General features: G+C 34.9%; 1 protein-coding gene across 3 annotated transcripts in view; it reads left to right on the top strand.

The window, feature by feature from the left end:
* Positions 1-24,766, top strand: part of Mgat2 (alpha-1,6-mannosyl-glycoprotein 2-beta-N-acetylglucosaminyltransferase) — a 105,280-nt gene that overhangs the window by 25,318 nt on the left and 55,196 nt on the right. For all 3 annotated transcript variants that reach the window (XM_081767072.1, XM_081767059.1, XM_081767065.1), the window contains exons 4-7: positions 693-904; positions 4,231-4,691; positions 10,655-10,800; positions 14,967-15,127. In XM_081767072.1, the coding sequence (XP_081623198.1) occupies positions 693-904; positions 4,231-4,691; positions 10,655-10,800; positions 14,967-15,127 (980 nt within the window). The remainder of the gene's footprint in view (positions 1-692; positions 905-4,230; positions 4,692-10,654; positions 10,801-14,966; positions 15,128-24,766) is intronic.

Genomic DNA, 24,766 nt, shown 5'->3' with positions numbered 1-24,766 from the left:
ATAAGGCTTGACTTAGTGTTATTTACACATGAGTTTCCTTATTGAGACATTTCGCTTGTAGAAGCTTTTCATTATCCTTTTAGTGCGGAATATCTGGTTTTAATTCCCTGTGAAAGTTTATGCTGTTCAGATTCCACGTTAAATTGTTCGTCAGCATTCCATATAGCATGGAATTTTGTTTAAGAAGATATGTTTAACTCCAAATAGCCAGTAGGTTATAATAAGCAGCATTATTTTCTGAGTTATAAAAGTAGGGTAGGCTATACAAACAATATCAAATTACTACGATGGAAGTATCCACTATTAGCTCCACCATTACACACAAATTTTTATTTTATTATAATAACACTATATAAAAATTTCTTTAATATAACTAAATAATATAATATAGTTTATATTTCTAATACTAAGATTTAGAAAAAAGAACATTTTTCAAGCAATAAATTTAGAAAGGGTTTATGTGGTTAGAAACATTGAATTGCAAATTATTGAATGTATGTATGTAGAGTGTGTCAGCAAAGAATACGCTAAAGAGTCAGCGTATGAATAATTACAGTCAATGAATTGTAAGCTAATGAATGGTTAAATGCATGCATATAGAGTGTGTCAGCAAATAATACAGTGTGAGACTGGATTTTTGTATGAATTTGTATGCAGAAATAGAAACCTTCACTAACTTTTACTTTTTTTAGGCCGGAGATACGGAACGTGGCAGGCTCAGGTTCGTCCAGTTATGGTCCGTCGCATGCCTAGCTCTTGCCTAAGAACAGCAGTGTTCCTGGTGCTTGTTACTTTCCTCTGGCTTCAGCTGCATGTGTCTAATCTTCATAGCAACGCCCGGAATGCTAGTTCAGACGTAACTGAAGGAGAGTCGGATGCAGCTGTACTCAATATGGTTGCTGAGGTAATGGAATATTGTACATAATCTGTATATATTATAGAATCAGTAATATAGGAAATCCATGTCACTTTAAGATGAAATGGAATCATGTCGTAGATTATATTTCTAATCATTTTAAGTTACAAAAATAATTTTCTTATACATTTTTTTTAAACTTTTTCTATTTTTATATTTAACTATTTCTATTATTTTTCATGGCTGTATATGATACATGACATTAATTGGAATTTTTGAGTAGTATATAGTAGGTTTTGACAATTTGAACAAGTTAATCTATTCACGTAGTTTCATCCTTAGTTTATGTGCTTTCGGTTCACTTGTTCGTCGTAAAATCTCCAAGGAGTAGAGCTGATCGTAAGATACAAACCCACGATGATTCACATTAATTTTAATACAGGGATAGATATCCTTGTTTATAACTTGTGTGTTACTTGAGCATAAAACAGTATCACGCACATGTCTAAGGGTATCTTTCAGACATTCGTTTAGTACAGCGGCTCTCAACCTGTGGGACGAGAGACGCTGTTGGTGGTACGTACGACTTATGGTACGCCAGTGGAAAAGGCTGAGAAACCCTGGTCAAGTGGCAGGATTGGCTGGTTTAAACCAGCTGTTTTTTTTTTTTAAAAAAAAAGAAAAAAAAGAAAAGAAAAACAACTGGTTTAAACCAAAAACCGAAAAATGTTTGTAAAAGTGTTCGTAAAATTTTGATGAACACACATTTGTGGGTTATCATGTTTCACTCCCGTATATTATTCGTATTATATTCAGACCTAAATTTCCTATGCATTACTCAAAGGGTTTATATTACAAAAGCAACTTTTGTTTTCTTTTATAAGTTTATGAATGTTTCTCTTGTGATGTAGTTGTTTTTATTTCTTTTATATATAATTTATTATTATTGTTATGCAACTGCAATCAAAGAAAAATTCTAAATATTGTTTCGTTTTAATAATGTTTACAATTCATAAAATCCATCGAAATGCTGTACTTTTTTTTGGGGGGGGGGGGTTCATACAAACCCCACGAGAGGCATTTAGTAAAATGAGAAGTATCTTTGGTATCTATTTATGTATTAATGAGTCAGGGCCAAAGTTAACTCAAATAATTCGTATCTTTATTCACTTTTCTTACTGATATCCAAATTAAGTCGTTGTACTTCTTTAACTTGGACTAATAAAAGTCGTAGTTAACTAACTGGGACTAAATTAGTTCTTCTGTACTCTGCAATATTTAAAATTGTTCATATATAATTCTGTATAATAGTTTCACTTGTGCAATTGTTTATCTTTTCGTCCTTTTGAAATGACTCTTGACAATCATGTTAACAAGTATGTAAAGATCAGTACAACGAATTTTTATCACGAGTCCTTCGTGAGTGAGTCGGCAGACGTATCGCATTTTTTGCCAATTAGTCCCGGTGTCGAGTTCAAATGCAGGACAATTTCTGTTGGATGTAAGCCGAGAAGCGGTTTGGATTCCGCTTTAAGATTATGTGACCTTTTCCAGCATAACCTGGTTGTTGCATAAAAACACCAAGGCGAAACAAACTTATTTCTGTCCATATGTGATATAAATACATAGAGCAAATTATTTAAATCAAAAAGCCTTGTTTAATCCAAAAAAAATTTTTTTTTTTTTTTTTAATAAAACCCATGCTTTTGGCCAACCATGTCTACTGGGATTTAAAAAAAAATAGTTCGTGTAGAATAATCGGTCTTGGGAATCGAACTTGGATCATATGCAATCATTAGTTCAATACAGTAGTTCTTTTGATGCTTCCATTTCATAGTGGCGACTTTGCTAGACGACTCGTAATAATGGCATCATGTTTCATTAACAGCCACTGTGTGCCATACAAAGTTGTCTCCTTCCATGTGTCGGCATAGGTATTTCAAACACAATCCCATGGACAGGGCTTGAAAAATCTTGCTTGCAAGTACTTACCAGCCAAAAAAATCTACTAACCAGACCATTTTGCAGTCACATTATTTATACAAATAAACAAAAATCACTTTGCGGCACAGTAAACATATCAATACATTTTTTATTTTGTTTATTGGCATGTCTCTTACAAATAAATGAATGACTCTCTTCTATTTATTCTTAAATTCACGTTTTTGATTGATCGCGTTTTACTCACCAAATGTAAAACAAGTACTCGCCACTGGCGAACAGGCGAGTGGATTTTTCAAGCCCTGCTCGTGGGTTATTACAGATGCGTCGCAGTCAGCAGCCGCAGAATTTGTTGCACATAGACCTTTCGATACAAAGTAACGTCTCAATATTCTGTACTTTATCAAAGGATACACCACACTCTGTTGAAAGAAAATGTAATATTCTCCCGCCCATCTTCCTGTATAACGAGCCCATCCTGGCATTAAGCTCAACGTTAGTGAATACATGCATCTGTCTCAGGCGTAGGAGGTCAAAGAGTTAGTGGCCAGGCTGTTGTGTGGCCACGGAAGTATAGGAATGCCATTTCAAGCAAGTTTCTTACTGTTTTGAATCAGTGGTAAGGTACACCCTCTTGTATAAGTATTCCATCACCGGATGGAAACGAGTGATGTTACACCCGCAAACGAGATTACAACTGGCGTCGTGGCAGAACTGGCCCTCATCATTAAATACAATGACACGTTATTCGTATCTTCAATTCCTGCTTACGCAGTACCATTGAAGTATGCTATAGGATGGAAAGGTGTGAGTGGAAGTCTGACGAGCACACCTATGATCATTGTCCTGCGTCCAGCAAACAGCTGCTGATGGTCCTAGTTGACATACTGAATACGACATTGGTCCTATTCGTAATACTATTGCAATGAAAGCTTATCTAATGCATATGTTTAAGAATGGATGCATATGCCACTGCCATCCCGAATGTGGCTGATCGCCCTTGGACTAACAACACCAACATTGATGGATTTGATTGGAAATTGTTACACAATACATAGTTGCTGTGTTTCTTGTCAACTGAACAAATTGAGGTCGCCTATGCCGTCCTGGCATGTCCAACGTTTACTCCCATTTGACTTACAGTACGTGCTGGAGACAATCTATTATTCCTTTGGAACATACTGTGACAAACTCAGAATTCTGATGACCAGTATTCGCTTTCTACTGCATTTACAAGGTGCTGCTGATCAATTGATAGTACATCTCTTTACCAGTAACATATTGCGAAAACGGTGTGTCTTCGTTATTTCCTTTTTAGTTTTACTTGTTCGTTTTCTTCCAGTGTATATATACAGTATTGAGGTGTAAAATTAGAGTGTAAGAAATATAGTGAAATAAGTTTTAATTCGAGTGTGTTATATTGTCTTTTGCAGGTGTTTCACAAGTTCTTAAAACGTCCACCCGGGAACTCGAGTTCTGTAAATATTACAGTGCCTGGAAATGCTGTTGATACATCACCAGATAAGGGAAAACATGTTCAAAACATAAGTGAAATTGTGCAGAACATCGAGCGCTACAACGAGCTTCAATCCGTTTTAAATGAGGATGTGTTTGGACCTCTGCAGAACGATTCGTTAGTAATTGTGGTCCAAGTTCACACCCGTATTACCTATCTCCGACACCTAATTGTAAGTTTAGCCCAAGCAAGATATATTGACAGTATACTCTTAGTGTTTAGTCATGACTACTACGATGAAGACATTAACGACTTAGTTCAGAGTGTTGATTTTTGCAAAGTGATCCAGATTTTCTACCCGTACTCGATCCAGACACATCCTCATGTGTTCCCCGGAGAGTCAGCGGATGATTGTCCAAGGAATATGAAGAAAGAACAGTAAGTACAGAGCCTCTCTGGAGTCTGAACAAATGGGTTCCTTAAGCATATATTTAGTTACGTAATAATAGTTTGCCACGTACAACGAACATGATTCAATTGCTGTACATCTGTCATACATTTATAGTATCTTATATTGTTGTCTAAACTAGTAAAGTCAAGACTTCTACGAAGGTATTTTAAAGTCCTCAGCCTGATACTGGAATATCACGCCACTGGTAGTAAGCCGTTTATAGCATATAGTACGGGGGCAAATCAAAAATTATCTACACTTTTCATTCTACAGTTTATTTACATGAAGCTAGGGTTATACCATGCACATAATTTTTCTACGTAATCTCCCTTCTTATCAATGCACTTGGCCCAACGGTCAACGAGCTTACGTATTCCTTCCAAATAAAAGGTTTTCGGTTGGTCATGAAGCCACTTTTGCACCGCATTTTGCACGTCTAAATCTGAGGCAAATCGGCGATCACGCAAAGCATCCTTGAGTGGCCCAAACAAGTGAAAGTCAGATGGAGCTAGGTCTGGGCTGTAGGGAGTGAGTAAGCCTTGACAGACCCTAACACGAGTGAGCTTGTGTTCTGCAGTAATCTTTCTTGGTACCCACCGTGCACAGACTTTATGAAAACCGAGCTCGTCGTGGATGATTTGATGGGCAGAGCCATTACTGATGTTCAAAGCAGATGCTACCTCATCGATAATGATTCGCCTACTGGCCATAACTATCTCTCGAACTTGCTGAATGTTTTCATCTGTAGTGGAGGTTGATGGCCGTCCTGCTCCCTCTTCATGCGTTACACTTGTTGGATTACTTTTAAACTTCTCGAGCCACAAAAGCACAGTTTTACGTGCTAGTGCAGTTCTCCCATATTGCGATGAATGTCTGACCCTTTGACACCCTCCGACCAGAGGAATCGGATCACTGCTCGTTGTTCCTCTTTTGTGCAAACTTCCAATGGCGCAGCCATGATATATCTGCAACAGAAGGAAGAAAAATGAAGGAATTAAGATCACACTTTCACAGCATTACCACAACAGTATAACAATAAAATATGCGAGGACAAAAGACAAAGTGCGCAATGTAAGAAAAGTTATGACAAAAGGGTAGATAATTTTTGTCTCGCCCTCGTATCTTCTATGGAAGAAATAGTGTATCAGTTTTCAACTGTCTGGACGTGTGAACTGGAGTATTGTCGTACAGTGTTAGAATTCAAGGCATAGCTACTGATTCACGTGACTGTCAACAACAATCTGACGCAGCTAAAAAGATTTCTTCCATAGATCGCACTATATACCATGAACGACTTATTACCAGTGGTGCGATATTTCAATGTCAGAGCCGGAAACTTGGAAATAAACCCTCGTATTTCCTTAGCCCGTATGGGAGATGTTTAAATAGAATCAGAAATCAATTAGAAATTTTGTTTTCTAAATTAAATTAAGGTATTCCTAGTTTCCACTTACTCTCACGAAATGAATACCTTACGGAAAAATCATAAAATCTCTTCTTTATGCTTTTTTAATGTGTAAAGTTGTAGTGTGGTAGTTCCCGTCGTCAATTATTTTTGAAATACCACACAAAGTATGATTATTCCTGCTTACATTACTGTGTGACGCCGTTTCAATAAAAAAAAATCGTGCCTACTGGGTATTAATTTCGACACTTAACAAAATATTTTAATGGGATAATTATAAATGTTTTTACCAGGGGGATTGATTTAAATCAGTCTGATTTAATTCATGATTTAAATCGCCTGATTTTTATAATGAAAATCGTTGATTAATATCGAATTTCGAAATAAAATAATTTGAAATAAAAATTAGCGCCAGATTGTATAACTATAAAGTATCAAATTGTAAAGCAGTCGAATCATACTTGACTGAAGTCTAGGTCAAGTTATATGCTAAAATATTATCTGACCTAAGTCTCTTAAGTTTTGAACAGGTAATGGAACAATCCTGCTTTCTTCTCTTCGTAACATAGGGTTTGTAAATTGTTAAATATTGCACCGAGGAAATCACTATTCGACATTTAAGACTAAAATTCTTTTGTGTTCGTGCCTGTCTGTTTGTTCCCAGATAATCTGGGCGATTTAGGGGATCCGATCCCCTCCCCTAAACTTCAAAATGTTGTACATTTTGCATAACTATAGGCGAAATTTATGTATTTTATATATATATTAGTGAAGAAAATAAATCAGTTCGGCTTTGGCCTTCACTTGCTTTGTGTTCAGCTGGGGATTAGTTTTAGGGTTCTTTAACAATTAATTTTCTGTCCTTTCGACATAATTATGATTGACGTACTTTCCAAAGCTTCTGAGCAAGGTAAAGTTTGGTGGTTTATCTTTGCCACTGCTTTCCATCGGGTAAAGATGTCCTGATGTAGGAACTAGGAATCATAGTTGAATTTAGCCGTATCTCAGAGGTGCGAAGGCCCCCAACGTTTTAGTGTCGTCCTCCTGAATTGCATAAAAACTTACGTAAGTTTAAGGTAGGTAGAGAGAGAGAGAGAATATATATATATATATGCATGTATGTATGAATAACGGTGTTCGAGCCCTTCTTGAACCTTATTAGTGCCCTGTGGGCCTATTAGTGTCCCTCTGACTATAAACTTTGAATTATAGTGCCTAGGTACCTATACGAGGGTCGGCTGATAAGTTTTCGGCCCGACCCCCTTCCGAATATACTACCCTGATGTAATTGATGTCATGTGAAATGTTGATCTTTTATATGTTTAAGTACCAAATTTCACGATTCTACCATGAACGGTCTTTTATTTTACAGGTAATTGAATGAACCATGGCAGAGCCAGATGTCAAATTCACCAAAGAGGAGTTGCGAGGTGTAATGAAGTTGTTCTTCCTGCAACAGAAGTTGTCCAAGGAAATCCATGGTTGCATGCTAGACACATTGGGTGGACAGTGCCCTTCATACTCCACTGTGAAGAAATGGTGTGCGAATTTCAAGCGTGGTGAATTTTCAACAGAAGATGGTGACAGGTGTGGCAGGCCAGTGTCAGTGTCAGCTCCGGAAAAAGTGGACCAGATTTATGACCTGATTTTGAGCAACAGACGGATTTCGCTTTAGGAGATAGCTGACAAAGTGAACATATCCAAAGAACGTGTTGGGTCAATAATCCATGATCAGTTAGACATGTGCAAGCTTTCTGCGAAATGGATTCCGAAATGTTTGAACGCGGATCAGAAACGCGAACGTGAGAGATCATCGCAGTTGATTTTAGGGCATTTTGCGAACTCCAAGGACGATTTTTTGAATCGACTTGTTACCCAGGATGAAAAGTGGTTGCATTACTTTGATCCGGAAACCAAACAACAGTCATGCGAGTGGCGCCACTCAGGATCTCCAAGGCCCAAAAGATTCAAAGCACAAAAGTCCGCAGGGAAGGTGCTTGCTTCAATATTCTGGGATAAAGATGGCGTTTTGCTCTCAGACTACCTACCAAAGGGCCAAATCATAACTGCAGAGTATGACTGCAGTCTGCTGGCTAAGGTAAAGGACGCTATTAAAGAAAAGCACCGGGGAAAGTTGACACGAGGTGTCTTGTTCTTGCAGGACAATGCTCCCGTCCACAAGGCTGGCAGAACAATGGATTTTCTGAGGGACCTAGGGTTTCAGTGCATTGACCACCCACCTTACTCGCCAGATCTTGCCCCTTCTGATTATTATCTGTTTCCAAAACTCAAAACAGCACTGAAAGGACAGAAATTTCACAGTGATGAAGAGATGATAACAGCTGCGGAACAGGTTTTTTTTTTTTTTTTTTTTTTTTTTTTTTTTTTAAGACCTTGAGATTTTTTTTCTTTTTCTTGGAAGGGTTGGAGAAGTTATAGCATCGAAGTGCCAAGTGTGTTGACCTTCGAGGGGACTATGTTGAATAGCCTCACACTTTCATGCCTGCAGTCCTTCTGGGTCGGACCGAGAGCTTATCAGCCCAGCCTCGTAGTTTAATGTAGATTTCTAACCACTTTAGTAAGCATCGGTGTTCGAACTTGGACACCTCTTGATACAAGGCGTTGAGCTTAACTATTGCTCCATCGGAGAAATCACCGTTTGACATTTAACATGAAAATTTTTGGTGAAAGCGTCTGTTTGTTTGTTCCCAGATAATAGGGGCGTATTTAGGGGAGTCCGATCCTCTCTCCGAAAGCGAAATTTACTTACTTTATATGTATGCGTACTGCAAGGTAGTTCCAGATCGCCCGATTATTTAAAAATATGTCTCTGCCAAATATCAATATTTTTTTTTTTTTTTTTTTTTTTTTTTTTAATGCAATGTTGATAAATATTGCTGTACTTTTTCCTTAATGTTTAAGCAACATTCTTTGGGATTGAAATAGGTTAACAGTTTTGGATTAATTCAAAATCCAATCCCAATACTTTCACTTAAATGCCATAATTAACATTTAATACTGATTCCTAATGTTTTTTTCTTCAGTTCGCAACTTGTATTATTCGAAGAGAAAGATGTGACTTATATAATAATAAAATCGATTTAAATAATAAAAAAAAAAAATCAACAAAAATATTTTTTTTAAAATATGATTTTTCCACTCTGATGTAACTTATAGAATGGGAATATGGAATTGTCAGATTTATTTATTTATTTTTTAAAGCCATATTTGAAAGTATGTAGAAGATAATATTTGCTGTAAGTGTGAAAAAGATAATCGTGACGACAACCTTACAGTTTGAGAATGAAGGTTTCGGTTTCTGCTTTTGTATTTTCTTTTGTTCTTCACTCCGCCCTATGATGCTTGACATCAGACGAATGCAGATGAGATGAATTGAGAATGTAGGATCTTCGTCAGACGATTGCTGGTCCGCATGACAATGCAGACGACCTCATGGATAAGATGTCTCTGGATTCAAAGAGCTACTGGTAGAATACGCTTATCTTATATGAGAACCTCAATCCAGAGGCATGCAAAATTTAATGTAAAGACGATTGATCTGGATACATTTGTTCATACGCGTAACTATAGACATTCGTACCACAATAGTACGTTCGATAAATATTCAAATACTAGATATAGATCTCCTGCTCCCTAAGTTGCGGGGCTGAGTTTGGATTTAAACGACATCAGAAGTGTCACTGTTCATCTCAGCAACCCCGAAGACTATGGATTCGACACCAATATAGGTCATTTTCGATCATTTTTAACACATTGACTGCGGAACATGTATCACCCAAGGTTATGTACCAGGCCGAGGCCATTTTCAGGTATACACACTGTCTGCAATATGTATATCAATTTTATGCACATGACAGCCAATATCTCTCCCCCCCTCCTCCTCAATTAAATTGCACCATCAGAGTGAGATGATAGGCCCGAACCTCATCTATGTGACAAATTTGATCGAGATCGGTCGCGTGGTTCAAGAGCTATTAAGTTCTATTTATTTTTATATATATCTCCCCCTCCTCCTCCCCTACGTTGTACCGTCAAAGTGAACTGATAAAAACCATCCCAGTCACTAACCTCATCTGTGTTGAAAATTTGATCGAGATCAATCTGGTGGTTCCAGAAGTATGAAGTCACAAACATAATCACTTTCATTTTTATATATATAGATTGAGTGATTTCATATAGAGTGGCTCGGAAAGAAATATACATTATTGAGGCGTTTCTGCAATTATAAAAAAAAATAGCGCAAAGCAAGCCAGGTGTAGAGTAAGTTTTACAGTGATGATAATGCTTAAATACAAAACCTAAAATTAGTAGCCAATTATCCTGTAGGTGGTTTGAAAACTAAAATTAACATTTTTAGACCACATTGCGATCATGCTTTATTACAGACACTGTTTTATGAAGATTTCTTTTTCCATAAAAATACATTTATTATAAGTTAAAATTGGACATCAAATTAATTTTAATTTTACCTATTTTTGTTCTATGTTGAATATTTTTTTATCAGTTGAATATATTTATTTTCAGAGCCTTTGTAAAGAAATGCATAAATGCCGATTCTCCAGATCTCTATGGACATTATAGAGAAGCGAAGTTTACGCAAACCAAACATCATTGGTGGTGGAAGGCAAACAGAGTGTTTAATGAGCTTGAAGTAACACGCAATCATACAGGTCAGTAGATCAAGTATTTTATTATTGTTATTATTTATTTATTTTTATTTTTTCGTCACTATATAAGCTAATATTTCAGTTCCGTACGGTAGCCGCTGCCTGTAGAAGAGAATCCTATAACTAACAGCAAATGTGTAGTTTTGATTTCAAATACCTTGGCTTAATGATAATACTTTTGAACCTACGAACTGAAGCTTGTCTTTCTCTAATTGGTTTGAGCGCTTTGTAGAAAAAGTAAAACGTTGAACCAGAAATTGTAGTCACTAGTTTAGGCATAGAAAAGTTGAAATGTACGTGTACTTCGGTCAAAATTACACCAAGCACACTGTAATGTTTGATGTTTAAAGTATATGAAAACCAATCTGTATTTAATGGATCTGTACGGACATATATATCATAAAATATATTATGTTGCTAGATGGGTCAATGGGTCATAAGCATGTATCTTTCGGGATTTTAAGGAAATGTAGCACCAACGTCCATCTGCGTTAATATCCATCCGAGTTCGTGGGATACCATTGTAAGTGTTTGGGTTAGCAAATAGGTATCCAATTTCAAGGTAAATGTTCATGGACTTGCAAGGTAAAACGGAAGTATCAGTGAAAAATACTTACTGTTAGGTACCTTAAGTCATTTGAAAGAAGGGAAGAAAAAAATCTGAAAGAAATTTGGTCTGAAGATAATGGTAGAGTTCAGGCTGTAACAGTAAGAATCTGTTTTAACTCTGTAGATCCAGATATACTATCCTCTTTTACAAGCTAAAGAGTAGACGATCAGTAGCCATCAATACCGACACCTGTTTAACGCAGTAAGAGAGAATCTTGGAACCAAGGGTTTCAGGTAGTCCCGAATCACTTCGGCCAGTCTTCAACAACCACACGTAAAGCTTCCATTAAGAAAATTGTTGCTGCTGTAACCAATGGGCACTTCAGGCTGGCGACATCCAGATGTCGTTTTTTGCAATCAATTCTCTGAAGCACGACCATAATCTGTAATTCAGTAGATTGAAACATGGACTCACAGCAGATCAATCACTTTTTTGGACCCACTCGCTGTTCATTCTTGCTTCGTCCTGCTAGAAGCTCGATTGTTGATTATTGAACACAATGTCGGGCTGTTGACCCCAGCAGTATCTCCTGATACATTTTTAGAGAAGTTTTCGTTCACAAAATGCGGTTGAAGAGCACATGACAGAAGTAGGATGATATGCCCGTTTAAGCCTAAATGCTGTCTTCTAAGTATACGAAATAATATTGTTAATTAACTTAAAATACGTTTTCTAGTTATAAATAATTGTAGCTCGTAAGTATAACTATTTATTCAAGTTTACAAGAAACAGTTACTAATTACATTAACATACAACAGTTCGTATACGCAGGTCTATACGCTGGTCTAATAGCTAGCGCGCGCGCTTTTTGCGCACTGAGTCCCTGGTTCGACTTCCGATGGAAGAGCATTGAACCTCTTATGGTTTTGATTTCACCTTAAATTGTTGCTGACAAGGGACGCTAAAATCCAACACCCAAAGATAACTGAAAGAGCAAATTTTCTTTTATAAATCTTCTATATAATATTGAAGAAAAGACACCTAAATACATATAGTAATACAATTTGTTAATTGTTTCAGTTGTACATGTGGTTTCCAAATGTACAATTTTAATTATATTTAGAAGTTACGCCATTTACTTTTAGTAAGCTTCCGTGCTATTATAAAGTGGTATATGATCAAAAAATACAAAACAACAAAGTAAAATTAATCTAAATTAATATTAGATTGATAGCTATTTTAATTTTTCAGGACGGTCGATAAAACCAGAATTTCAGGTAAACTTATCATTCATTCATACACTTTTAACATAGTTCACAGTACTAGTTACAAAATATATTTGTTAATTCAACATTTATCAAATTTGAATCAACTAAAATATTACATTTGGTCAATGATACAATTCTTTTTATCAGAGAACCATATTGCTTTCAAATTAATCGCTCCATTTTCTGTTTTTACTTTCAAGCGAGATAGAAATGAAAAAAGTATGGCAGTCGTGAAAGGATTCGCCTTTTTATTTTAGTTTTGCAAATAATGTAAAGTGAGAATAAAGGGGAAAGAAATTAGTCAGGGCCTATATTTAAAGCTACCGTCCTCTCATACGCCTGGTGAAGCTATGGAGAAATACTAATCAGAATTACGATCCCGATTCAAACCCAAGAATACATACACCCACTTTTCCGCTTTGACTATTATCAGTTATGACTTCATATGAGGGTTCCCTTTAAATGAAAAAAAAAAAAAAAAAAAACGACAAAGTTGGTCAAGAATTGTAACGTCTTAACGAAGAAGCATATAACAAAAAATTCGTTACCATTGGAGTATCAAAAGAGAAAATACTGGGTGAATGAAAATGATTACTCCTGTAATTTAATTATTTCAAAGTAAACAATTTGAGGATATTTCTGTAATTTAATTATTTCAAAGTAACCAATTTGAGGATATTTTGAAATTTCGATATATTGAAGCTTCTTGAGGGTAAAAAGAAACTGAAGTGCCAAGAAATTAAAAATATATGTCTTGTAATGTATAATTCCGTCCCGAGCCCCAATAATGGCGTCTATTCAGTGTTACAAAGAATCTCTGATGTTTCGCAGGCGTTGGAAAGGTATTTTAATTCAGACATGTTCAATGACTGCTTGTAAGTGTTGCTTTCTGAGTATAATACTGAATAACATTCAGCATTGTTCACACTATATGACATACACGCTGTGTGGGGTTTAAATCTGGTATCAAAAGAGTCCTGAAACGCTATGGAGTGTTTCTTAAATCATTCTAGTGTCACCTGTGTGTTTTGAGGATGATGATATGCTAGTAGAAACTATCACCACAAGTTTAAGATAGCGAGCACAGCGGAAGTGTAGATAATTCGCCAAGACGTGTGTATACTTCGCAGCTGCCAAAGTAGACTGTAGTTTCATAAAGAGTCCCTCTCTGTTGCACCAATGGAACAGATAATTATAGAGATACCACCACATTATACCATATATTAAAACTCACATAGCCTCGTTGCTGAAAGGGACGCTAAACTTACACCAAAACACGATGGATCCATCTTTCCTCCCAAGTCTAGTGGCCCGAGCGCTTGCCGTTGGTGAGCAAGGTCGCAAGTCCTATTCCAGATGGAAAAATATCAAACTTATTATAGTGGTTCAGATCATACAAACTCTGGGTCTTGACCAATATAGCCTCGCAGCTAACAATGGACGTAAAGTACTAAATCAGTCATGCTGGATTCATGTGCAAGATACATAACTCTGCTGAAACAAGAGTTATTAATTTTTTTCGATGAATCCGTTGACTCTCTTCAAAACTTTAGTTACGGAGCACACGAATTTTGTACGTGGGAGTTTCGTAAATCTGGGGGAAATCCCTCGGGAAATAAGGACTCTGGTAACCGTATGTTAGAAGGACGTGAGAATTTGATTCCTGAACAATATGACATTACATGTCCACTGTTCGATGTTTCGTAATTCAGATAAAATCAAGTACATGATGCCTGGGTATTAGCATTGACTATTTCGTGGGTTTGTTAGTACCAAAATATAAGGAGTACAGTGTGTATTCTATAGTGCATTGACTAATTGGTTTAGCAATGCAAGAGTTCCATTTTGTTGTCATTTGTCGTAAGGTTTATCTTTGTCGAGTGGTTTCCATCCTAGTTAAACACCGCAGTTGCGTTCTTGCATTTGTTGTGGTTGCCTACACTGCATACATGCTGCTGATTTCTGCCCAAAATTTTACGTGTTATTGGTATATCGTTCCAACTGTTGCCTAAAAAAATTCCAGGCTCACACAGTACCTCATTCGTGGCACCTCGGCAATATACTCAGTCAAACAGCGATAAATCTTCTACACAGGCCATTGTTATACACACAACGCTTAGCCACAGCTAATGAGGGGTTTGCCGATAATGTAACAGATAAGGCGTCCGGCACACACTGGACTCTGGACTCTGGTTACTCCGTAGGTAGGATCTACAAGTGTTATCTGTTCTGCTCTGTAATCTTTTAGCACATAAGTTTATTAGATCTGGAAAGGCCTTCTGAAAATTCTTCTAGGCAACTAGTAACAACATAACATGCTTATTCTCATTTGTAATTACTTGTTCGTGCAGGATTAGTTTTGTTTCTGGAAGAAGATCATTATGTCGCTGAAGACTTCATCCACGTGTTAAGACTTATGCAGAAAAGTTGCCGTGTGAACTGCCCGAGGTGTAATATCATTTCGTTAGGTACCTATTTAAAGACTTACAATTACTACGGAGATGCGAAGAAGGTAAGTTACTTTTCAGGTTTTGTTCATTTTTTCCTCTTTTGAACATTAACAGCTTTAGATTAAATAACCTACCTTTTCTTGAAGTGCATAATTGTGGAAACTAACATGTACCTAGTACTTGTGACAGATTCAGAATTGTGTTTCAGAATCAAATTTGGATTGAATATTCAAGTAAGGTTATGTCATTGGCTATTGTTGTTATTCACCGTACCTCCCTGGATTTGCCATGAAGAAATATTGAAAAATCAAAGATAAGAGATAACATGTGTTCGTTGGAAATTATATTTGATATGAATAAAAGTATGTACAGCTATTCGACCCAGAATTGACAAAAATTACATTCAAATTTAATTGGTGATAGTGTTATACTTTGCTAGATAAGTTTGACTTCTAGAGAAGTTCATTGAAGTGGAGAAAAACAACTAACTCCGATTTCACGAACAACGAGAAAAGGAAATTGTAAATAGGAAAATAAATTACGTAATAGGAAGAAAGAGAGAGAGAGAAAAGAATTTTATTACAAAGGGATAATGCATAAAGATTAAATTGTTTCCAGACCTATAATATGAAGGTGGCAGTAACTTATCTCTATAGTTAGCAGAATTAATGAAAAAATCAGCAGCTTAAATTAAAAATTAAGGTAAAGGCAAAATAATTAAATTAAAATTTAATGTCAAAAAAGTAATAAATAAAATTAAAAATAACTTCAAAATTTATCAATTAAAATTAAAAATTGTAATTTTCACTATTATGTAATGGGAATTGTCTTAATTGTGGAAGTTAATGTAAAATTTAAAGTAAAATTAAAGAGTATTGACATATTAATTGACTATTGTGAGAATTCACTGTTTTCAAACAAAACTGATAATTAATGAAAAGAAATTAACTAATAATTGAGCAAAGGTCATTGGAAGGTATTTATTTATTTGTTAATTCTGTGAGAAACACAATTTTTAGTATATATATATATATATATATATATATATATATATATATATATATATATATAAATGTGATAACATTGTGCATATCATATCGAAGTCATACCAGGTACATACACAGTATGTCGAAAAAAGTAACGAAACCTTTTCAATTAAACAAAACGAATTAGATATTTTACCAACTGTAGTTCTTTTTATTCAAAATACATCCCTTCCACATCAGTACTCAGCTGGGCACGTTCAACCAATGCTAGCATAGAGTTTTTAATGTCTTTTTTCGGAATCGCCTCAATGACCCTCGTCACGGCAAACTGAACGTGTATATCATTGTCATAAAATGATCCTTTCATGGCCAATTTTAATTTTGGGAATAGGAAATAGTCACATGGCGATAAATCAGGCGAATACGGAAGATGTGGAAGCACACAGATTTGTTTTTTAGCCAAAAAGTCACGAACTGCGACGGTTCTGTGACATGGTGCATTGTAGTGCATTAAAAAACCAACTGCCAGCCGCTGGATATTCGGGCCTTACGCGAAAGATTCGCTTCTGCAATCGCCCCATAATACCCACCAATTCACCAATATCACCAATAATATAATATTCACCAATAACAATTTGATCCTGTGTAATGAATTCCCGAAGTATAATACCTTTGAAATCGTAAAAAGAAATCAACATTGTTTTCTCACGAGAATTGTGAAAACGCAATTTGTTCGCTTTCGAAGAACCTGGGGACTTCCATGTAGCACTTTGGCGTTTTGCTTGCGGGTCGTACTTGAAGCATTAAGTCTCATCACCAGTTATAATCGATTCCAGGAATGTTCTGTTCCATCTGGCTGTTTAAATCTGGTCCTTGCAGTGTTCAACGCGAGCAAGTTTTTGGTCGTCAGTTAAGTTGTGCGGAACAAGTTGAGCACAGACGTTCCGTTTCTTTAAATCCTTTGTCAAAATTTCGTGAATCATGTCTTTCGTCGTATTTAATTCCTCCGCCACCCATCTCGCAGTCAGATTCCATCGTGGGAGACCATCTCATGCACTTGTTCTACCAACTCATCGCGATTTTTGTTTTTCGGTCTGCGTGGCTTTGGATCGTCTTCCAAGGACTCACAACCGTCCGGGAATCGCGTATACCACTCGAACACGCGTGTACGAGATAAGTACTCATCGCCGTACACTTATTTCATCATTTCCAATGTTTGTGTAAATGTTTTACCTAACTTGAAAGAAAATTTAACATTGGCTCTTTGCTCCATCGTGTTTTTGTGACGAGATGACACCAGATACACTCACTTTTCTTGCTATAGCTTAACACTCCGTTAATCGGTTCTCGTAATTGTTGTATCGTTTTGTTGAGCAGATATCCAGCTTTTTGATATGTTGCTTCAATAGATGGAAGTAGTGGTTATCTATAAAGAAAAAAAAGTTCCGTTACTTTTCCGACATACTATGTATAATTATTTTTAATAATGGTGATTTCATTGTTACGAAGTCCATGAGTCAATTAACCTCACTTCAAGGTAAGTCGGGGTTACTTTGGGATAAGAACATCCATTAACCTACTTTTGTATTGGAACAATCCGTGAAGTTTGTGAAATAAACCACCAAAAGCATTTCTTGCAGAATATCCATTTCACATGATTAAATAATAATAATAATAATAATAATAATTGTCACAATATTTTTCACGATTATTAATTAAAAATTAACTTCTGCAAAATTTTATTAAATAAATTAAATTAACAATATTTTTTTAGCTGATAAATTTAATCGTTAATTTTTTAACGGATTAATTACTAGCTTATATCTTTTAGGCAGAAATCTAAGCCGCTGTTTTCATGTTAATTTAATGTTCAGATTTATATATGAATATATGAAGGAAGAATGTAACGTTTTCTCTCTATAAAATCTAATGAAAATATGCCGTATGTTAAAAAAAAAAATGGTCTAGGTACAGCTAATTCGAAGATAAACGATGATTCTAATTCAGGAGTCTATTATATAAGTTGACATTTCACTTCCATAATAATATAAATTTGATAAGATATACGTTTATAGACGCCCATACAAAATAGAATTCGCTGAAAGACTCTTCCTAATTTTATGTACCTACTTTTATTGTGTTAACTGTCGTTAGATGATAAATTAACATTTATGCTACCGTTTGTTAATTAAGTGGCTTTGCTGATGGACTTTGTGTTCTCAAGTAATGATCAACATTGTGTTAGTTTTCAAGTCTGCTGTTACTCGTAATGGCGTACTTTCTCCCTGGGTAGTATATTGAAATAATAAGGAACTTCGGGTAGTAGAAAGAATATGTAGTGAAAACTTGCTGATGAAGGTATGGAAATTTTTTATAATAATAATTTTGCCGATGATCTGTTTCAAGAAGCGGTTGCTGTTGATAGTGAAAATGAGAATGAATCTCAGGTGAGTGTTATACCCTTGTCTGACTTTTATACGAATGTAGGTAAAAATCAGACTATTAGGATTGAAATCATACATTTAATTTTGTGTGCTCGGTACAAATTATGTTATATGTAAAGAGAGGTATCTACAGCTATTAGAAGCAGAATTTCATATTCTTATTTATAACTAAAATAACAAAAGTGAAAGCTTACGGTAGGGATGGGTACATTTGAAGGAGAAGTGGCTAGGCTAAACTGGGCATGTAAATCTCCACTAAGCACTGGGAATATGTTCATATAATATTATTTCTAAATATTTGAGGCTTTATGTAGTAGTTTTTTAGATGTTCTAACTGTGAATACATCTAGGAAATAATGTATTCTAATCCTCGGGCCTTCTTATTTTTAAATCTGTGTAATTCTTTACTGGGTGGCTTTTGATGTTTTTGTATTTCGTTATGTGTACAAGTATTATTTGACATTGTTGGAGAGAGTTTAGCGAAAGTAGAGGGATCGGCTTAAAGAACAGCATTAATATAAATAATTCGTTTGAAGAAAATCAATTTAATAAATATAATTAAAACCCATTGTCCGCTTACAGATGAATAACGAATATGATTAGATTGAACTGGAAGATTTTTGAACTATCGGAATTTAATACTGGAGTTTAATACTAATTGCTGTAAAACCAGCTATTCACAACGAAAAGAAAAATTACCACGTACCATTTAAGTTCACTATAAGTTATTTCTACTACATTTCGAGGCACCGCAGCTCCTGTTAGCAAGTGTAAGGAAAGGATGAAAGAAGACAAAACTACTCTATAAAAGCAAGACAGTGTTGCGTTAGGATCGCAAATTTTGCTCTCTGCTGATGTTCTTGTGCAAGGTTGTCAGATTGTAAATTTCGCTAACATCCTCCTAATTTTTCAAATGAATTTAAAAGTGTGATTCAACTTCTCTCCACCTCGGACAATTGGAGCTTTTAAGTTTAATGGAAATGACTTCCTCTATTCTCCTTTTACTTGTGCATCTTACAGATTGTTACGTTTTATAAATGCTTAGTTGCACGTAAAAATTTATTGCACGTAGAAAAAAAAAAACCTTCATAAATACCACTGTCTGCAAATGATCCGTCAAAAAACTCCTGTAATTAGTAAAAAGCTTGGCAGCATTCTTACCTTGTTTATTAATTGTCGTAGTAATTCCAAATCTTCTCAAAATTTTTATCAGGTTAGCAGTGTTGATCATTAGAATTATTAGCTAACTCTTAGTTTTATTTTTCATACGTTCATTTCTTCTTGGTGGGAGATGGAGAGGAACTCTTTTATTCTTTTTTGACTTCCAAAATCAGTGTGAAGTTCACTTTTTTTTATATGGTCACAAATATGAATCTAATTTTTTAGCTTGAGTTGTTTCATAACGATCCCGTGGATGATTTTTTTTCAGTTTTTTGTTGGTCGTAATTTGGAATGGGTATGTTGACCCACAGTAAATGCTTATTAAACCGTTTATTGGTTCCGTATCTATTTTTGTGTGGAATTTGTTATATTTCTTTGTAAATCCGCGTTAATAAATCCCAATAATTAAATTGATCATTTGATTTTTTTCTGCAGTTAGCTTAATATTATGAAAGAAGCTATTAAATGAATTTTCGTACAAATTAATTAATTGTCTTTAATTTTTGTAAATAAAACATCATCCAAATATCTATAGTATCCGTTAAATTTAAATTAGCTTCACGTTAAAAAAAAACTGTTTCAAACTACTGTAAAACAGTGTTTGACAAGAATGAAGAAAACAAGTTTTCCATAACAAATCTACCGGATTGAAAATGTACCTAATGTTTAAATTTGAAATAATTGTATTTTATGCAGATTCTCTGTAAGTCAATAAATAGTTCTATTACAAGTATGGATATTTTGTCACTGGATAACAATTTATAACACACTGAACTCGAACGAAATTGAGAGATACATATCTACTTTATCCAGCGAGACAACTTTCCAGCTGTTTGCGTTAAGTAGGAAAAAAAAATTAGTTTTTTACAAAACAGCTATTCTTTATAGGTACTTAAAATTGTTTCAAATTAGTTAAAGTATCCGATTGGAAAAGCAGACGTCGCCCAGCCAAGAAAACAGACTGGATTTAGAAGTGGATATTACACAATAGATCATATTAAGGTGATAGAAGAAATAATAGAAGTGTATGGAATAAGAATAAAAAGATATAAGATATATATATTATATCTATGTGAATAACGTTTTGTTTATTTACAAAATGAAAGATAGGCAACTTTTCTGCAAAGTTTTGTTTTCTTCATAAGAGTAAGGTTACAATAGAAAAAGAAGGAGAAAGAAATTGAATTACTTATATGGATTTATTAACATATAGGCAATATACAGTTTTGTTGAAAAAAGGAAAAATGATTATCATCATCTTTTTTTTAAGCCATAATGAGAAGTATGGTAGGTCAATGATAGAGCCTTGACCTCTGATGCGTGAGGTCCCTAGTTTGATTCCCAGCTCCGCGAGTTTGTTGTGAACAACAACGTGTTCTTGGGTTTTCTCGGGGTTCTCCCTTTTCTTCCCATATTCTTACTTCACCAATTATTTCATAACCGTTTACTTCCATTAATCATCCATCTCCCTCAGGTTAAAAGGCATAAGTTGTAACGACTCTATAGAAAAGCGTTGTTAACCTGGTTCGTCTTGTAAAATATAAGTTACGAAGCGATAATTACTTTTCTTTATGCAAGAATCAACTCAGATATTCAAAGATCATTAGTCTCACCTTTATTGCTTGATATGTCTTAAATATTCCTTTTTAAAACCGTGAAATACATAAATTCACTTGACTAGGTCAACACATAACATGTACATAGCCACAACTATCCCATAATAATCTCCTACATATATTAAAAACATTCTTCTTTTCTGTTAATTTAAAATGAACATTCTACTAAGTATATTACATATTTATGAGCACTTTTTGCCCACGGTACAGGTAAATATTATACAAACTAAAGTATTTCGTTATAGAAAATATCGCCCGATAAAGGGACTGAATATAAAAGTCATGAGTGGGCTTGGCTTTTATATTCAAGAACCACTGGTCTGATTACATTAATGTTTGTACATTACATTTTTTTTTTTTATATTTTGATCACACCTCGTACATATCTTCATTACATTTTGGTTAACCCTCATATATATATAAAATATTAGTTATTATCATTCACATAAATACATTCACAATAAATCTTTGATAATTAAACACAAATCAATCTAATATAAATAATTTTTGCCTTTAACTAATTATAAATTGAATTATGATTCTTCACATTAATAAGAAAGAATAAAAATTAAACATAACCTACGTTTGAATAATCAAATAGAAGTAAATAAATTTATTTTACAGAAACAAAAGACACCCTTTTGTTATTACATGAACACATTCTTCATTATTATTATTCTTTTTCATTCTTATTTATTTGATCAAGAATGTTGGGTGCTACTAACTCTTTAACTAGATGCATTTCAAATATTTATAACCATCGTTTTCATTATTAATATTAACACAAACTTTAAAACGAAAATTCACAAGAATCTATAACCAACATGGGTTTAACCTAATTTCGTTAACGGTAATCATGTTACATTCGCACTGGCATATGAATCTAATAAAGTGCACTGTACTGCACAATCGTGATTATGTTCTACATTAGGTTGTACATGTCTTTCATCGTGATTTGAATTTTGATACGAAGTACCATCTCGTGAACACTGATTATGTCTATACATAGGATTGGTAGCATCTCTAGGATTTCGACATGTATTTCTATTGTTTTTGTGTCTACTTCGGTTGATTAGGTTAGGCGGATTCCCTACATAACCTTGTCTATTTTGTTCATTTTGATTGCTAGAGTATATTCGTCTTAGGTTCGGTTCAGTATTATTCACACTTCGGATATCCAAATTCCGAACAGGGACCGAATGATCTGAAGTATTCTTATTTTTACCCATTCCTGGTTGTGTTAGATTCATAGCATGATATTGAGTTTCGTAGCATTGTACAAGCATTAATAAATGACTGAAACTCATACACTGGGTGGAAAATAAGATCTGCTGTAATTTAAATGGAAGCAAATTGCGAATCGATGCAATTATTCTTGATTCCGATTGCAAGGGATTAACAACCTTTAATTCATTATAGACATTTACAACAAACTCTACAATAGATTTGTGCAATCGAGGATTGAAATGTTGATTTCTAAGAGTGGCATCTCTGTTTGCCAGCAAAAAGTCATTTTCGTAATTCGCGATCAATGCCGCTTTAAATTCCTCATATGTACTAATGTGATCACGTATTGCCTTAAACCATAAGGAACAAGGTGGGAGTAATACATGGGGTATTAATTTCATGTATTGTGATCGGTCGATAGACATTATATTGCATTCGTCTTGGAATTTCTCTAAGAAAGAACTAGCATTTTCATTGCACTTACCACTAAATTTACTCATGGCTTTGATTTCGCTCATCTTGACACTTAACTTTACCTTTCTTTTCTCACTCCTTGTTCTTGTGGTGTGATTGTTCCGGTCCGTAGCGTGCTGTGTCATGATACCATTTATATTTCGTTCATCAGTGATCTTCGGACAATTTTCCTCTAATATAATATCCTCCTCAGATTCCGGCGAAGGCGTATTCATCTCCGGTGATTGGGGAAACTCGAAGCGATCACTGCCCAGATTATTGCGATAAATGGTGTCTCTAGCCTGTAACGTTTTAATTTCTTCCTGCATAGTAGCCAACTGGATCTTTTGATGTTTAACGGAAGATTCTATTAACGTTAAATCCTTTTTTACAGCACAGATTTCATGATTTTGATGATCGTGCTTTTCTTGACACTCATCGGCTATCCTTTTTAACTTCTCTTCAAACTGCGAGGATATGTCGTTCATCACCTGGACGATTGTTTGTTTCGTATCGTCTGATTTCAGTTCTATCCGTTCTATTCGTTTACTTAATTCTTCATACTGCTTGCTAGCTTCGTTAAATTTCAGTTCTATCTTCTTTTCCATGGTCTGGTTAGCTTCATAGAACTTCAGTTCTATCTTCTGTTCCATGGTTTGGTTAGCTTCATAGAACTTCTGTTCCATGGTCTGGTTAGCTTCATTGAATTTCAATTCTATCTTCTGTTCCATGGTCTGGTTAGCTTCATAGAACTTCTGTTCCATGGTCTGGTTAGCTTCATAGAACTTCTGTTCCATGGTCTTGTTAGCTTCGTTGAATTTCAATTCTATCTTCTGTTCCATGGTCTGGTTAGCTTCATAGAACTTCTGTTCCATGTTTGTGTTAGATTCATTGAGCTTCTGTTCCATGGTTTGTTTTATCTCAGTCGTCATTTGCATAATTTGTCGCTGCACAGCTAACAAAAGTCGATCCTCAGATGACAAACTTGGTGTTGCACTAATTTCACCTGGATTACTGGTATTAGATTCCTGTTGCACTATTTCACTATCCATTTTTCTTTTGATGACCTTACCGCTTCGTAATACGGTTAAGTTCGTATTCATAAATGGTAATATCCAAGTAAATTCAGCCCTACTTTCCTTCTTCGGGAACTGAATTTTCAAAAATCCCGGGTTTGGTAAACCAAATTTTTGTAACGACTCTATAGAAAAGCGTTGTTAACCTGGTTCGTCTTGTAAAATATAAGTTACGAAGCGATAATTACTTTTCTTTATGCAAGAATCAACTCAGATATTCAAAGATCATTAGTCTCACCTTTATTGCTTGATATGTCTTAAATATTCCTTTTTAAAACCGTGAAATACATAAATTCACTTGACTAGGTCAACACATAACATGTACATAGCCACAACTATCCCATAATAATCTCCTACATATATTAAAAACATTCTTCTTTTCTGTTAATTTAAAATGAACATTCTACTAAGTATATTACATATTTATGAGCACTTTTTGCCCACGGTACAGGTAAATATTATACAAACTAAAGTATTTCGTTATAAAGTGTAGAACGTTAAACTAGAATGTTAAAGTAATTTATTTAATTTCGAAAGCTATATCCCGACGACCAGGTCGAAAAATTATTAATATTTTGCCTTGTAATAAAAATTTATGTTGGACAAAGAAAATTAACATTAAGAAGAGTTATCAGCCAATGTCAACAATACATTTCAAAGGAAGATGGGTGGCTAGTTTTATATTACGTAATTTTTAGCAATACATTCACTTTAGCTATATGTCAGTACAACCATTCC

The sequence above is a fragment of the Thermobia domestica genome, chromosome 1, assembly GCF_964235325.1.
Source record: "Thermobia domestica chromosome 1, izTheDome1.hap1.1, whole genome shotgun sequence".
NCBI lineage: Eukaryota > Metazoa > Arthropoda > Insecta > Zygentoma > Lepismatidae > Thermobia > Thermobia domestica.
This window is presented reverse-complemented; position numbering and strand designations above follow the sequence as displayed.